Source organism: Arctopsyche grandis, chromosome 1 (genome assembly GCF_051622035.1).
Source record: "Arctopsyche grandis isolate Sample6627 chromosome 1, ASM5162203v2, whole genome shotgun sequence".
NCBI classification, from domain to species: Eukaryota; Metazoa; Arthropoda; class Insecta; order Trichoptera; family Hydropsychidae; genus Arctopsyche; species Arctopsyche grandis.
Window position 1 is genome coordinate 36,462,468 of NC_135355.1, and position 18,090 is coordinate 36,480,557.

Below are 18,090 nucleotides of genomic sequence, written 5' to 3' on the forward strand. Positions count from 1 at the left end.
AAATTACCTTTAGTATTAATTAATCAAAATTAGTTACATACAACAGAATCGTATTAAAACAACTATGGAACTAAAATTTTAAATAATTCGTGAGAATGAAAAATGTTGCAGTGTGTAGAAATTATATTTATTAAAAATAAACACTATGCAGTATGTTGGATCAGGATGCGTGAGATTCTGAATGATAAACATACACGGATTTGATCAAATGGCTTTTATTTCACGTCTATCCGTCAGGCTTGCCAAAGGACGGTTACATACACACGCTCCGTCCAAACACACTATGCATGTTCGCTAAATCACTCACTGCACGTCCAAAAATAATTCCTGCATGTACATATAATATTGAGAGACTTTTCAAATATAAAATTATTTACACTCATTAAATGTATTAATTGAAAATAAATTGGAAGCAGATTTATCTCAAATAGATATTACGAATACGTAATAATTATTACGATTAATGTCGCTTGTCTATTAATTCTCACAATAACCGAGTTCAATTATACAAAAATTACATATGTAGTTATGAAATGTATAATATTCATATCAACTCTTGTTAAAACACATCCAAAACAAAAATAAAAGAGCACATAAATAAGGATCTCATTAGCATCATTTTATAATATATGTACATATGTAAGTTTGAAACGATAGCCCAAAGTGAGTAATAAAATTAAGAAGATATATTCCATAAAGGTCGATGTTCTTATTTTTATCTTCAAGAAATACAATATAACTCGTATATATGTACATACGTATATTTATATCTAACGAAATACGATACCTATTCACAATATGAAGCAATTCGTCTATTGTCTGACCTTTTATTATTCAGCGAGATCAATGAATATTGTTTATTGTTATCGTCAATGCGATTTCGTAACAATTTCATAGTTAGAACGTTATTCTTTTTAAATGAATTATACATTATTAATATTCATATCCATACAAAAAGTATATGATTGCATCTATGTATTTAAGTGATATTATATGTACATACATAAGTTAACTTTTGATATGCATTGATTGATTCATCTGACAAATTTTTCACGGTTGTGTGAGCCTGTGGTATTTAGCAACCAATTACATCACAAAAGCATCCATTATTTATCGAGAGGAACTGTAAAACGAACAACGCACAATTGATAAGTCACAGTAGCTCTTTGTAAGAGTTGCGAATGAAATTCTCACTTGAATATAAACCAGAACCGCACTAAATGAAACTTTAAGGTAGGATTAATTAGAAATTTCAGAATTCTATATATGTATGTATGTACATATGTAAATATAGTATATGTAATATGTACAAAATTAAAATATAAATTATCTTATTGATTCAAGTGTACATTTATGTTACGAATGCTCAAAACTTTTTCTCCAACATGTCAAATCTTATAAATATGTATATACTAGCTGAACTCGGCATGCGTTGCAATGCCACAATAACGCATGCAATTCCCGTTCCCGTTTCAAGTGATGATTGGAGCTCAACTAACGTCTCTTCAAAGCCGTGTCGTCATAAACCAATGCCACAATAACGCATGCAATTACCGTTCCCGTTCCCGTTTGTCGGAAAAACGCAGACAGCGAACACTTTGGAATTGGAATTATTCAACTATTTGTTTATTTTACCCTAACAACGCATGTCGCGACGCGAATACATTTGAAATTATTGCGTTGCAATGCCACTCATTCCCGTGTTTCCCGTTTCCGTTCCCGTTTTTGGCCGATTTTTTTTCGCAGTAAGCTTCCCGGACATGTACACAATAAATCCTGAATATTCCATTGTTCCATCGTACAATAACGCATGCAATTCCCGTTCCCGTTCCCGTTTCTCGGTGCGTTTCGATAAGTGAATGTTTCAGTTTCAAATTAATACTTAATAATCAAATTAAATTATAGTAAAGTATAGGAACGCATACGTGACATACAGACAAAAATTGTTTTTTTTTTTTTATATATATGTGGGATTGTTATGGGTGGTACGTAATGTGAGGTTGGTATGAGTGGTACGTAATGTAAGCGTTGGCATGCGTGCGCGCAAGTTGGTTACCAACGTAAAAATTTCTTTAACTACACAATTGCGCTTCATACTTTCGCGTCGATAAAAGTGTAATTACGAATATTATTATAAAGAGGTTTTATCCCCTTTTTTTCACAGTAATCTTTCCGGACATGCATACAACAAATCCTGAAAGTTCCATCGTAACCGGTTCTTTGGTTTAGGAGCCTATTCGAGACAGATAAACAGACAGACAGAAAGACAGACAGACGAATATTGATTTTTATAGATGAATTAAACCGATCTAAATAGCATGGGAATTACATAAAATGCATGTACATGCTATCGCATTCACCCCCCCACTTGGCCCGCGATGGCCAATTACATTTCGTTTCAGTTTCGCATTGCATTTTGATCAAGAAATACATTGTTCGTGCGTGGAACGGTCGGTAGAATTCAACTTTTATTTTTTGTTAGTTTTGAGTTCTTGTTTGGTATTTTGAAATATTTACATTAATAAAATTTTAATATAAAATACGTAAGTTGTTATAATTAATTTATTTATGGAATACGTATATATTTTATATTTATGGAAATTTATATTTTTTAGACGATAAAATTAATTGTCAACGTCATGTTATGGACATAAAAACTTACAGTAACATTATTAAAGACCTTGCAATGAATTATATTGTAATAATATTATATAGTTAAATTAGAAATAACACTGTTCGTCAAATGACGACTTTTTTTTGGTTCAGAGACGAAATATGACTTTTCTTATAGATCTATGCCTATTGAACACGAATCTGGTAATAAAAAATGTTGATTGGCTCGAGATTTGGAGATATATGTGTTTTTTAAATCGCGCGATTTTTCTATATTTTGGTGTTGTTCGGCCGATGTCTCAAAATCTGTCAATTTTGTGTTTAAAATGTATATTGAAATATATAATCGGGTATTTTATCTTTTATTTGTAGTACTTTCCATCTTTCAAATCTCTCTAAATAGTCGTCCAGTTCAAATCTCTCTAAATAGTCGTCCAGTTCAAATCAAAAGTCAAAAGTACGTATTTTCACTTGACATTTTTTCCCACTGTTAATACTATTTTATATTGAGTTTTTTATATTGAAACATGTTAATTGAGATAATGTTCTAGCGAGACTATTTTTTGTTTTCGTTTGAAAGGGTTAATTGGAAGTTTGCGGAATTTTAAAGATGTATAAAAATCGCGCTAGAATTAAAGATGTATAAAAATTTTAATTTAAAAAACACATACATATGTATATCTCCGAATCTCGAGCCAATCAACATTTTTTATTACAAGATTCGTATTTACTGGGCATATTTCTATAAGAAAAGTCATATCTTGTCTCTGAACCATTTTTCGTGTCAAACAGTGTATAAGACTATAAGACTTAAATTATTTGTATAAATTAAATATGTAAGATATAAAGTACACTAATGGCGTCTCATAATATGACAAAATATTTAGGATATTTTAAATTATAGCTCAATGTATTCAACATATTATGTGTTTGTATATCAAGATTAGGTTAGGTTAATATTGAAAATTAATAATATTTTTCAACCATAAAAAAATCTATTATAATTATAATATAATAGTGTGTGTAGGAGGTATTAAGATGTATCTTTGTACTTAAACTGTGTAATTAACAGGTAAAGTTCAGTCATAATCGCAACTCACTTGAGTAATTATAAAAATTGAAATTATTATGTATGCATATGATTCTGTATTTTGTATTTGCTCAGGTGGTTCTTTAAAAATAACCATTAAAAAATGTCGGAGAAATTTCGCAAAAAAATGTATGGTTCATCCGTTACGTATTTATTTTATATTTATCATACTTTTACAATAATATTATTGTGTAATGGATGGTTTTTAATCGATTTTATGAAGACTATTACGATTATGTACATATTTTCCGGAAATAGCAATAAAAAACAACCTCATCATGCGGTTGATGGGAAGGCTTGGCTCGACACGCAAAGCCTTATACTTTTGGGTATCTGATGTCGGAAAACCAATCACGAAAATGCGTTTTCTTTGCAATGGAAATTGTGGTGTTGAAATATGAAAACGTCAAAAGTACGATCTTTTGTTAGCAGTCGTTATTAATTGATCGGTTCATCGAAACGATAGCCGTAAAAAAATATTACCATTTGTTCTGAATGTGTTTATGAAGCGCAAACTAAATTAATTACAATCGTAAATGTAATATACGTATCAAATGTATAAGTAGTAAATGTAACCGTATATTTTAAATACATATATATATATATATATATATATATATATATATATATATATATATATATATATATATATATATATATATATATATATATATGTAGAATCAACTATACTTATTTTATTCACTTGTCAGATTATCGTCAAATTACTATGACGGTTGAATCGAATCAACTTCTTATTTGAATATGTGAATCACAAATTGAATTAATGGAATACCAGCAAAACAGGCCCGAGTCAGAGGTTTTCAAATTGAAGGAAATGCATATTATAATAATTGTATATTTAAAAAAGATTATACTATCATAGTGACAAAATTGAGTTCATTTTTGGCATTGATCAACATTACAAAATAAATCAAGCAATGTGAAATTATAGTTAAAAATATACTAAAGAAGTTAATTATAAATCGTTTTTAAATTTAGTACATATATTTCAAGTTTTCCGGAGCAAATGTGTAAATCTAATTTTATTTATTTATTTATTTAATATATTTAGGGGAGGGGGCAAAGCTGATAGACCCAAGAGGTTTGATCAAACATACATATGTATTTTAACAAATTATACATATATGCAATTAAAATGCATTAAAAAAACAATATTAAAATAAAAATAAGAGAGCAAAAAAAATATAAACAAAAAAAAACAGAAATAAGATTATTTTATTTTATTGTCACAATCAATACACACTCGCCATTACAGATTTGCTCCAATGCGACGGGTGTACGTTAATGAAATACATAAACAATCAGAAATCAGAAATACAGTAATACATACATACGTATAGAATCAGAATATATAGAATATAACAATTAATCAGAAATAATAATCATAGTGACATCTATGGATTTCAGATTACTGTGTATAATTAATACAAATTATACACAGGCAGATTTTTGTGACAACAGGATTAGATTTTTTAATACCAATTTTCAGGAACCGTTTCAGCAATGATCAGATAAAATTGGCAAACTCTGATAGAGAAACGATCGATTTGGAGTCACAAAACCCCCAAATCTAACCAGCAGTGGCGAGGACACGAGCCTATGACCTCAGTGATGCTAAATATATACGCTATCACTAAGCCAAACTGCTGTATATGGGAAAGAAGAATTACAGAAACCCTTTTGTTTTAGAAAAAAGTATCAAGCATATTCTTAAAAAATATTAACGTTATCAGAGGTTACTATATCATTGGGAAGACTATTCCAAATTGAAACCACTCTATGTATGTATGTATGTAAACGCGTTTTATGTCCTGGACTACATATAGCCAGCAGTTTGGCTTAGTGGTAGCGTATATATTTAGCACCACCGAGGTCAAAGGTTCGAGTCCTCGCCACTGCTGGTTAGATTTGGGGGTTTTGTGACTCCAAATCGATCGTTTCTCTATCAGAGTTTGCCAATTTTATTTGATAATTGCTGAAACGGTTCCTGAAAATTGGTATTAGATCTAATCCTGTTGTCACAAAATCTGCCTGTGTATAATTTGTAATAATTATACACAGTAATCTGAAATCTATAGATATCTCTATAGACATATAGACTCTATAATTTCGTATTTATTATATTTATAAAAATTGTATACAAAAAAAAAATCTAAAAATAATCCATAGATGTCTCTATGATTATTATTTCTGATTAATTGTTATATGCTATATATTCTGATTGTATATGTATGTATTACTGTATTTCTGATTTCTGTTTGTTTATGTATTCTGTATTTCGTTAACGTACACCCGTCGCATTGGAGCAAATCTGTAATGACGAGTGTATATTGATTTGTAACAATAAAATAAAATATGTTATTATTAATATTATTTTGTGTTTATATTTATGATATATTATGTTTGTCTGGTATGCAAATCTATAGTTTGCAATTTATAACCACCAAATTCGGAATAGCAAATTTGGTTAGTTGTCTCATGATGTTCTTAAATATATACCGTGTTAGTTGTAATACAAACAACTACATATTGAAAAAGTGTGAAGTACTAATGTACGAATTTCCACGGGGAGAGTCGGCGAAAAAGGTTAAGCCCGAAACACGAGGGATGTGAATTTCCACGGAGGGAGGCTTAAATGTGATACTGACATTTCCCCGGCCAAGAAATAAAAACATTAAAGCCGAGTATTGACCCAAATTGACAGTGGGAAAATGTCATAATGTCTGTACGAACTTATGAATCAACTTTTCAAACGAGGGAACGATATGAACGATTTTCCTTCAAATGAAAATGCAGTCAAACTGATCTGACGCCATTGATAGTAGGTATACATGTATGTACATTCACATATGTATGTATAAGGAAACTTGAGTGCATTTCATTCATTAAGAAATAAAACGAAGTGTTTTGTGAACAGACAAAGCTACAACGAGCTAATTAAATTGAACTACTTCATCAATGTATACTTGTATTTTTCTTTTTTTCATTCAGAAACTAAAATGTAGGTGTTCATAAAAAGAAGATTTATGAGAAGAAAGTAAACAGAAATACTTACATGATATTAGAACAGTAGCTAGAAGGTGACTTGGACACATCATCTCACGTAGTAGATAAATGGGCAGTCGCCTCTGTCACTGATATTCTAGAAAAAAAGTTAAAAATTCAATAACAGTCATCAAATTCGTAGAAGTTGGAATAAGTTATAATTCTGCTTAATAATCGGTTTCTTTTTTTACGCCCGTTCATTTATATTTATATTCTTTAACTACTTCGCACGACTATGAATCTATCAAGTATTTTTGTTTTCGTTACTGCGAAAGAGAAAAGTAGTATTTGTATAGACATATTTAGAACTGTAAGTAGGCAAGATAAATATTTGAAAACCTCATCATAAAACAAATCATTTATGGAAAGAGTCGAGATAAAAAAACTACACGCTTTAAATTGATAAGTATAGCGAGCGAGTGTGGCGATTTTTCATCCGCGTCAAACTTTAGCAACGGGGGAATTTTCCGCCGATTTTTCACACGAACACACCGCGAAATGAAAATTCTTTCGACTCGATGAATCTCGAAGATAGACAGAAACTGATTTACATTATTTCTTTATTTTTTTCCACGTCGTGTTTTGTTGATCGGCGTTGAAAGTGGGAGCGATGGCGACGACCGTCGCGGTCAAAATGCGACCGCGAATGACGACGATCTTGACGAAGAAGTCCGCGAAAATCTAGTTCAGCGGCTCTCAAACGTTAGCAGTACATCACCGATGTGACTGATAGTTTCCTCTAGGAAATGTTGAGAAATATTCCTCGTTTCCCAAAAAGTATACCAGTATTACGGACGTATGTAGTTTTATTGACATATCGAGCACGTGCTGTGAATGTATGGATAAACAAATACGGTAATAACCCGAAAGAAATGAAACACGAACCAAAGTAAACTCCAATGGCATATTTGTAATATTATTATATTATATCGGTTTGAGATATAATTTTTCAAATTTTTATACAGAAAGAAAAACAACCAGTCAAAATCTCGAAGTCGAATTTTTTCATGATTATAAAAATGCATCTATTGATACTATGTATATATTTAGACAACACTTTGAGTGAACTAAAAATATACATATGTATATGAGAGATAATGAGAACCTACAAAGCAAATTTTATAAAATACTAGCTGAACCCGGCATGCGTTGCAATGCCACAATGACGCATGCAATTCACGTTCCCGTTCCCGTTTCCATTCCCGTTCCCATTGTCGTTCCCGTTCTCGTTCCCGTTCCCATTTGTCGGAAAAACACAGGCAGCAAACACATTTGAAATTATTCAATTATTTGTTTATTTTACCCTAACAACGCATGTTGAGACGCGAAAACATTTGAAATTATTGCTTTGCAATTCCATTTATTTCCATTTTTCGCGATTCCGTTACCGTTTTTGGGCGTTTTTTTTCACATTAAGCTTCCCGGACATGCATACAATAAATCCCGAAAGTTTCCCGAAATAACGGATGCAATTCCCGTTCCCGTTCCCGTTTCTCGATGCGGTTCGATAAGTGAATGTTTCAGTTTCAAATTAATACTTAATAATCAAATTAAGTTATAGTACAGTATAGTAACGCATATTTGACAAATTTTGACTTGTTTACGAAGTTCCCACCCAAAGATATAAATATACAAAGTCTCTTTCGAAATTATATATTAGATAGATGTACATACTTTTTTTTAAGCTTAGATTGTGGTATTACAGGAATTCCTAATGCGCCACAATGGTTGAAAATATAACAGAAAGAAACAAAATAATAAGTATACAGAAATTAATACACATTACTAGTCACCGGACCCAGAAGGTGCCGCGTATTGTTCAAAGGTTGTAAATGCATTGTTAAAGGTTTGTCGAACCTTTTTTACAATAGATTTACAACAATGGAACAATGGATAGCACTGTGACTGGATACCTCTACACATTACAAATACAATTCATAAAAAAAAACAAAGTTCAAGCAATAGAATTAGTCACAAAACATTATGTATATAATAATCTAATACATAATTTCGAAAAAGACTTTATGTATGTTAGTATGTATATGTGTAAGTATCTTTGGTTGGGAACTTTGTAAACAAAACAAAGTTTCTATGACGACAATTCAATTGGTTGAATATTATATGTTTTTCGATTCAAATACATTTAATAAAAAAACAAATGAATATTTACTATTGGATTCGCCATGTTTACGCTGTTTATATTACGAATACTGAGCGAAGCCGGGTAAAACAACTAGTATTTAATATAAGGAGAAAAAATAGGAATGTCTAGTATCAACAGCCAACAGGATATATAAAACGGGATTTACAATACGTCAATGTGCTCTGAATCTTATTAAATAAATGTTGGCTGTAAAAAATATAAAACAAATTTCATAAAGATTGGTATTAGGGATTCCAATTTACCGTCGAATTTCATTTATCGGTAAACGATAAATAATTTCTCCCATCACCGGTTTGTATTGTATTGGACAACTGAACGTGATTACTTTTCCTTAAAATGTTAACTTAGATTGAACCGTAAATAATTAATAATAAATCTCATGTGAATAATGTAATATAGTTCGTTAATTATGTAATATTAATGTAATTATCGTTATTGAAACAACTCCCTGATAGCATTTATAACGGTTCGGTGATTAGTAGTCAAATGTGAACCGGTCACAGGACAACCGGTCGCTCTAGATCGGTCACACGTGATCACCCGTCACACTAAAACTGGTCACAAGAAAACTGGTCACATCCTAAAACTGGTCACGAGAAAACTGGTCACACCCTAAAATCGGTTAACCAGTTTTCTCGTGACCGATTTTAGGGTGTGACCAGTTTTCTCGTGACCAGTTTTAGGGTGTGACCAGTTTTCTCATGACCAGTTTTAGTGTGACGGGTGATCACGTGTGACCGATCTAGAGCGACCGGTTGTCCTGTGACTGGTTTAATCACCGAACCGTGTAAACAGAACTAAAGGGTGTATCTTTAGAGGTTTGTTTTTTAAATTGGCAGCACATTTTTTCAGCAACAGCCAATTTGAAAGCTGACTTGTTTGTCGTTTTATCATAAATACACTTACGCCAGAACATCACTTGCAAATTGTGCATTTTTTTTCGAAAATCTTGGTTCAGATCGCAAAACTTTACGGTCGTGAATATTGAATATTACGGCCTCCTGGAAATTGATTTATTATTGATTTATTCTGTGAATTGACTTCCAAAATCTTAGGATTTATCAGCTTTGCATTATTTTCTGTTGGGGATATGTCAGGTCACTAAGCCAGAGACGATGGACGACTTGGAAGCCAATATTCGCCGCGTTATTGCCGATATACTGATAGCTGATCAAAAAGGTGGTCAACAATTCCGAACCAACCGCAACACACATATACCGATATTATATTTAAATACTAATGGCATAATATTATTTTATTTTATTTTTACATAGATATATATGTACAAAGAAGGCCTAACAGGTAAACCCCAATGCACGTTCCTAGACAATTAATTACAAATATTGTAACATTTTTAATTACATAAATCGCTATATTTAGAGAGGCTGAAGCTCACGAAATTAACAATTAATTGATTAAATGAATTAATCCATAGAGACATCTATGGATTTATACCTGTACATAAATTTTGACACATTATAAATAAATCAAATTCAGATATTTGTGACATAGCGGGTAGGATGATTTTTGCGAACCTAATGGAGGAATTGTTTCTACAATGAAATCAGATTGGCAAACTCTGATAGGAAACGATCGACTTGGAGTCACAAATATCCAAGTCTGACCAGCAGTATTAAAGATTAGCACGGGAAACATAAACGGTGCTAGTAAAGCTAATATAATTATAATATAAGCTAATATAATAAAGCTAATACTATGGCCATTAACACGATTATTTAATGTGTTTTATTTCATTTTAAAATTATATACCTCTAAAAAAATCCCATACATAGTTCTGAACGTACAGAGTAATATGTAGAAATGCTATTTTACAAAGACTCATTTTTTTCTTCATTGTCATTATCTTTTACATTTGATTTGTGAACGTCATCGGAATTAATAATATGTTCATTTATTACGACAATTTATAAATAATACATTCTTCCTTTACATAATTTGACGCGATACTGTCAACAAGTCAACTAATTATTCTAGTTACGTACTTACATATATGTACATGTGAGAGATAATCTCGGATTTAAAGCCAACATTTTTTCACGGCTAATGTTTTACGAATGGGTGTAGTTCTATGTCAAAATGTTTCATTCGAAAACCGTACGCATATATTTCTTTTGAACCTAACAATAGAATTTAGATACAGTTATTTTACTCTCGCTGTATTGCCTTATTCAATACGACATAATATGCATTTGAATTGTATCAATTCATGAATTCGATATGCTAGAACCCTATGAATGATTCATGGAATGCTTACCTAACAAAAAAACGTTATATTTTACAGAACAGAACTCACGAGGTGGCGCCTACTTGTCAACGAATTAAAAACAGAAATTGACGAAGTAAAACTTCTTTATTGACAGTGAATTGCTTTGATGTGACTAAACGTGTCGTGGAAATTTGCAATGCTGAAACACTGCACGAAACAAAGGTCGAAATTGGTGCATAAGTAGCAGATTTTGCGTAAAGAAGTTTTGGAGTGGGTATTATAAATTTATCCGGTTCAAATCTTATAATCAATTTCTGAAAAAAATCTTGAAATTATACCGAAAAAACTGTATAAAACTGATAATCATATATATAATATCGCTATTCTGAATATATATACTATTTACTACCAATGTTTCTTCTAGGCAAGTCTATGAGCATTTATTTTAGTTAATTAATTAATTTTTCTATTGTTTATATGAAGGTAGGAAAATTTCATATTAAACAATTAAATATAAATATTAAATTAAATGAATAAAACCAACTTTAATGATATTTAATTAAACTTTAACTTTAATTTCATTTATTTAATTAAATGAAAAAACCAACTCTAACTTAACCTAACCTTACCTAACAAGTGTTGGCTGCTAAGATATTGCAATGTGTTTGGATGGATATTACAATGTGTGGACCATGAGAAGAGTGGGAATGGACAGGAGCGGGGCGACGCGCTATCATCCAACTGTCAAAAATTATAATTTCACTGATAGGGGCCAGTGAAAATGTAATGGGACATGATTTCACTGAACTATACCCAGTGAAAATGTGGTTCAGTCATTATTAGTCACAAAGCGCTCGAAAAGTCCATCATACTAACGATAACTATCATACTAACGAGAACTCGAGTGCCAAATATTCCGTATTCGTGATTTTCATGGCAAAAATTGTCTTTTGAGTGATCGCAATGTGACTAATAATCCAATTACCGAAAATGTGACTGGTTATATGGGGCTCATTTGACGTTTGATTTTCCGGGCTGACGGCGATGATATGATGATTGATAACTGGCTTACCTCGATAAAATAAACGAATTTTTGTTATTAATCCACAAGAATAGTCGAAATATGATTTTTCCAAGTGGAATTTTATTTAATTCTCATATAAAGATAATTTAATATATTATCCCTATTAATTCAATTCGGATTCGTGTAAATACGAGTAAACACTAGTAAGAGCTTTTTGTTCGAAATTTTACCGATTTAAAGTTCATCACACATCCAATTAACCCTTTTAAACGAAATAAAAAATACTGTGGCCAGAACACTATCCTAATAAACATGTTTCAATAGAAAATACTCAATATAATATAGTATTAACAGTGGGAAAAAATCCCAAATGAAAATACGTAATTTTGATTTTTGATTTGAACTGGACGACTACTTAGAGAGATTTGAAAGCTAAAAAGTACTACAAATGAAAGATAAAATACCCGACTGTAGATTCCAATATTCAGTTTGAACAGAAAATTAACAGATTTTGAGAAATCGACCAAACAACACCAAGATATAGAAAAATCGCGCGATTTAAAAAACACATATACATATCTCCGAATCTCGAGCCAATCAACACTTTTTATTACCAGATTCGTGTTCACTGGGCAATAGATCTATAAGAAAAGTCATATCTCGTCTCTGAAACATTTTTCGTGTCGAACAGTGTTATTTTACAACCGTGCCAAAAATATTATTCCTTTTATAAAAGCGTAAGTAAGTATGTGGCTGATAAACTGTACGTTTTATGAGCTACTCATAATCATTTAAAAAAAAGTTTAGACATTGGCCTGAGAAGATAACCTACTCGTGCACAATACAAATTGAATTTATACGAGATGAAACACAATACACAAATTAGACAAGCGTGCAAAAAAAGACGAATGGAACGGTAAGGCCATTTCCGGGATGGATATGCAGACGTGACATACAAAATGAACACTTCCATTGTGACCAAGTGTGTTTGTGTGTACACACACACTTGGTTTGGGTACGTATGTTGTATCTACATACATACTTTGAGAAATATGGACTATTTCGATTTAATTCAGTGTAAGCTGTTTCTGTTACCGACACCTCGAAAAGTCTTTACAAACAGTTCCGAGTGGGTTGGAGAAGAACTAAAATAAACAATGGATACATAATCCAAACACACTCACGTGAACGTAAAGTTCCATTCAATTAAGCTTCATTTTGTTTTTATGCCAAGATTTGATTACGACAAGCGTGATTTAATTTCGCAATACAAACAATGGACGCAACTACTTGTGCATTTAATGCTTGAAATGCGATTTTTTTTACTTTATCTATGTGCGTAGTAACAATAGATGAAGTTTTGTGATTTTGATTGATTCGAACTCAGAATCGATCACTGATCACGTTTTCATAATCTAGATAAAATGTGTGTGTGTGTGTCTGTGTATTTTGGGGATTTTTTGAACACCGTTAGTCCAAACCCCACAGGTTTGCTAGAAATGGTATTTTGACTGTTTGAATTTCAGCATGTACGAAAGACGAGATATTCATGGGGTTGCGCAGATGGCATTTCGATGTACATTGATGATTGGCAATTTTTAAAATTGAGTTGGATCTTTCTGGCAAGTTTAAAATGGCAAAAGTATGAAATGAACATGCAGTGAAATGAGCATGCGGCCATCTTATGTATTTGTCTGGAAATGGTACCTTCCCTTTTAGGTGTCCTCTTTTTTTAAGGTTTGAATTCAATTATGTATGTCCCAAACCACTAACAGAATCAGACTGAATTTTGTAACTGAATGTAATAGAAGTTATAAATTTTATACCTTAATATGTCTATACCCTTCAGGTATAAACACAGATTACCTAAACACAATCTGCTTTAGGTCATCGACTTTAGACAGTCTTTAATTAATATTATGTATTAGATGTATTATGAACATTTATAAGGATTGTAAATAGGTTTTTGAGCTCTTTTTCCTATTATGCTGTAGATTAACATTAGAATAATATAATACTATGATTACTAACCAAATTCAATTAAATTGTAAACTAGAAAATGATCAGTAGATCAGTAGCTATTAAAATAGATATAAGATGTATTGTGAACATAATTTCGTAATAATAAAAAGCATTTAAAAATCAAATACCTTAATATTTATCGGTGGTACTTTAACTCTAGAGGATCGAGGTTTTTCAATGTTTTTATCGGAAACCTTTCGGCGTATTAAACTGAGATTTCATATCTATAAGTTTAATACCAAGTTATATATAAAATTTGGTGAGCACTTGTCAACCGGAAGTGGCAGTTTACTCTTGTTCGATTTTTCTTTCACTATTTTTTGGACCCTTCAAACATTTGTGACATTCAAGTATAATTTTTGTATCATTGTGATAAAAATAAAAAAAAAAATCATCAAATTTAATCAACAGGAAGTGGGATTTTTCCCCTTGTTGTCAAAAATGTCAAAGATGTCAAAGAGGAAAAAAAGTCAAAAATGTTATGACCACACGATTTTTTCCACACCACTGAACGTGAACGTACCAAGAAAATTTATATTCGTTTTCTTTATGTACTAACTTAGAGTTGATAGGGTTTTGGTCAGAATTCGTCAGCCGGAAGTAGTAATTTGTTTTAAACAATATTTCAATATTTTATTTTTACCTGTTGAACTATTTATATCTTCTTGATATTTTATTTTTATAATATTTATAGTAATTTTAAGTAATAAAAAAAATTGAACAAAATCCGACAACCGGAAGTAGAACTTTTGTCTTGTGTAAGCTTCCATAAATTTGCGTTCAATTTGTATCGAAAATGCTTTTATTATCATATTTTAACCTTTTAAATTATTTTATCTTCATGATATTTAATGTGTATTATATATGTATGTATAGTGATTTTTAGTAATAAAAAAATTACATTCACTCGTAGTAACGAGATAAATTTAGTGCAATTATTTTTAGGTATTAATTTCATTTTTCAATAGAACCGCCAAGCAAAACGCACCAAACGAAATAGATCGTTGACGCACCAGGCTTGGCGCGGAAAATTGTAAATCTATTGTCCTACCATATGTTTTATCAGTGTAGAATACGCACAACTTCTTGAATGTTGATATAAATTTATTAATTTTGATCGAAAGGACGAGCTGCCCCTGTTTTGGATATAATATTCATATGACGTCTAATTAGAGTCAATATACATACATACACACCTGCATATATTAGCCAGAAGTATGCTTTAATGGTAGCGTGTATGTTTAGCACCAAGTGATCAGTGGGTTCGATCTACCATACTGCTGGTTAGATTTGGGGGTATTTGTGTATTCCAAATCGATCGTTTCTTATTCGAGTTTGCCAATTTTATCTGATCATTGTTGAAACGGTTCCTCAAAATTGGCAAAAAATCATCTTTCCTGTTGTCAAAAATCTTCTGTATTTATTGTGTGTATAATTTGTAAAAATTATGTACAAAATCTAAATCCATAGATGTCTCAATGGATTAATTCTGTAATTAATTAATTGATTAATTGTTATTTCGTGTTCTTCAGCTTCTGGAAATACAGTGATTTATGTAATAATAAAATGCTGCATTGTTTGTAATTAATTGTCCAGGAAGACGCATTTGGGTCTTCCTGTCAAGCCTTCCTAGTATTATATATATTTATGTAAAAATAAAATAAAATATGGACAAGGTTTGATTTTAACTCATATTACTAGAAGACTGCGTGTTTAAAATCGCCTTTATATTATATGGAAAAGTTTTTAATACTGTAATGTAATCGATTTGAAGATGTCCTAAAAAATAAATGTCTTGAGAAGGACTATTCTCCAGTGGTTACTAAAAGAAAGTTAGTCGCTTTCTACCGCATTCACATCACATACTCAAAGACACAACACTCCAAAGTTCAATGTTATTTAATTGATTGAATTTGAAATCCTAGTTTTAGGTGTAGATAACTTTTTATTTTTTATTATTTTTGCATCTTAGTCATGTATTTCCTATCTATTTATAGATTTTACTTGCTTTTCAGAATTTTCCAAACGGCATACAATCAACTGTTAATTGATCAAACTCTCAATCAATTAACTAAAAACTAAAAAAAAAACAATTTAGATAACAAATTATGTACATAGCCAAATTATTAGCCTAGGAATTGAAGATATCAAAATTGATCAAAATTCTACATCTTTAAGAGGGCTGTATACCCGAAACCTTAATTTTGTTACCGTTCCTTTCTTCGATATATATATTGAGTGTATGTATATATTGAGTGAATGCGACAATATATATCAATATATATATTGAGTGAATGCGACAGTTGCGCTTCGACCAGATAAAACGTATTTTAAATTGACAAAATCGAGGTTTCGTATTCTACTATTTTCTCCTCCAAAACTGGACCAATTTTTAAAAAAATTTCATCATCGGTATGAGAAAGATACTTTCTGTGCATCTATCGGCGTATTTTTTTTAAAATCAACCGTTAAATAAGCACGCTGGACTCGTTTCGTGGTTGTAAAAAAGAGGCGATTTTATAGATGTTTGGCGGCTCCTAGCTCCTATAAAAAATAATTAATCAAAAAAATAAAACGATAGATGCACCCCAATGGTGGATATCCATAGCATATAAAAAAATAATTTCTCTAGTGCCATAATTGAGGAAGGGAGAAGTATAGTACGTTTGTATGGACAAGGTGCTGCTGTCCAGCCCTCTTAAGCTATTGTATTTGATCTGAACATTGGATCTGTATTTCAATATCGGAAACAGCATGCTTGTATTTGGCTCATAGTAACAAAATATTTGGAGACGTCTGGCTTACAATTTACATATTGCAGTCTTAAATAAGTTGATTTTAAAATAATAACATGGAACTCGCAAATAAACGTAATGAAAACATCCTTGTACTCGTATTCAACTAATCACGCATAATTTGAATCGTTACTATGATTCATGTTGCTCATTTGAATGCATAATTCAATTTGTTACGGGCTTTGAACAACAATGTAATTGATAGCGAGTAATTAATCACAAAGGAAGAAATTACAGAAAAAAAGTCAACGAATTTATCTGAACGGAAGTTGAGTCAAACATACTGTCGATATATACATATGTATATATGTAAATACCTGGGCAGTTGCATCAGAGATGCATACGTATGCTTTATCAGTGGATTTGAATGCATTCGGTTGCATCATGAACAATTTGGTTTTATTTACATATTTTAGAATTACTGTTAGAATGTAAAAACTTGAATCCTAATAATGGCTGCATTGAATGAGATTTGTGTCAAATTTCAACAATCTAAATTGTATATAGTTCTTGCTTATGAATAATAATTTTTATTTTTATTTATCGACTATGCTTGTCACATTTATAGTGTTTTCTTTACTCATTTACGAAGGAACTGCGGAGCTTCAAATCATTGCATTGGTCAATGATGGAGAAGGTTTTTAAATATTATAAAATGATTTATCATTTAAATAATTTAAATTTTAATGAAATTTATTATATAAATAGTGTTGTACCCGATGAAATATCATCGCATGGGTGTTGGCATATTAAGTTATTAAATACAAAAAATAAAAGTAATGTGTCGGTCCTGTTTTTTCAAATACATTTTAAATATATTTATATTTAATTGTTTTGTATGAAAAAAAAATAGTAAAAACTATCTGATTATTACCTATATATAATCAATATAAAACGCCAATAGAAAAAATTAATTAATTAAATAAATTTTCAATAGATGGCGATAAATGCTCAGAGACTTGGTAGCAAACCGAATATATATAAGATTTTTTCTTTTGTATTTAATTCGTATATGTTTTGGCAGTGGTTTAGCTGTGACATGCATATGTATGTCGAATCGAAACGACTATTATAGTACGGCGAGCGTTA

At 31.0% G+C, this 18,090-nt stretch overlaps 1 protein-coding gene across 1 annotated transcript in view; it reads right to left on the bottom strand.

Moving 5' to 3' along the window:
* Nucleotides 1-7,420, bottom strand: part of LOC143914375 (uncharacterized) — a 67,424-nt gene extending 60,004 nt beyond the window's left edge. Inside the window, exons 1-2 of the mRNA XM_077434576.1 lie at nucleotides 7,321-7,420; nucleotides 6,780-6,866 (exon numbers count right to left, since the gene is read on the bottom strand). Of these exons, the coding sequence (XP_077290702.1) occupies nucleotides 6,780-6,822 (43 nt within the window). The 5' untranslated portion in view covers nucleotides 6,823-6,866; nucleotides 7,321-7,420. The remainder of the gene's footprint in view (nucleotides 1-6,779; nucleotides 6,867-7,320) is intronic.
* Nucleotides 7,421-18,090: the final 10,670 nt, after the last annotated feature.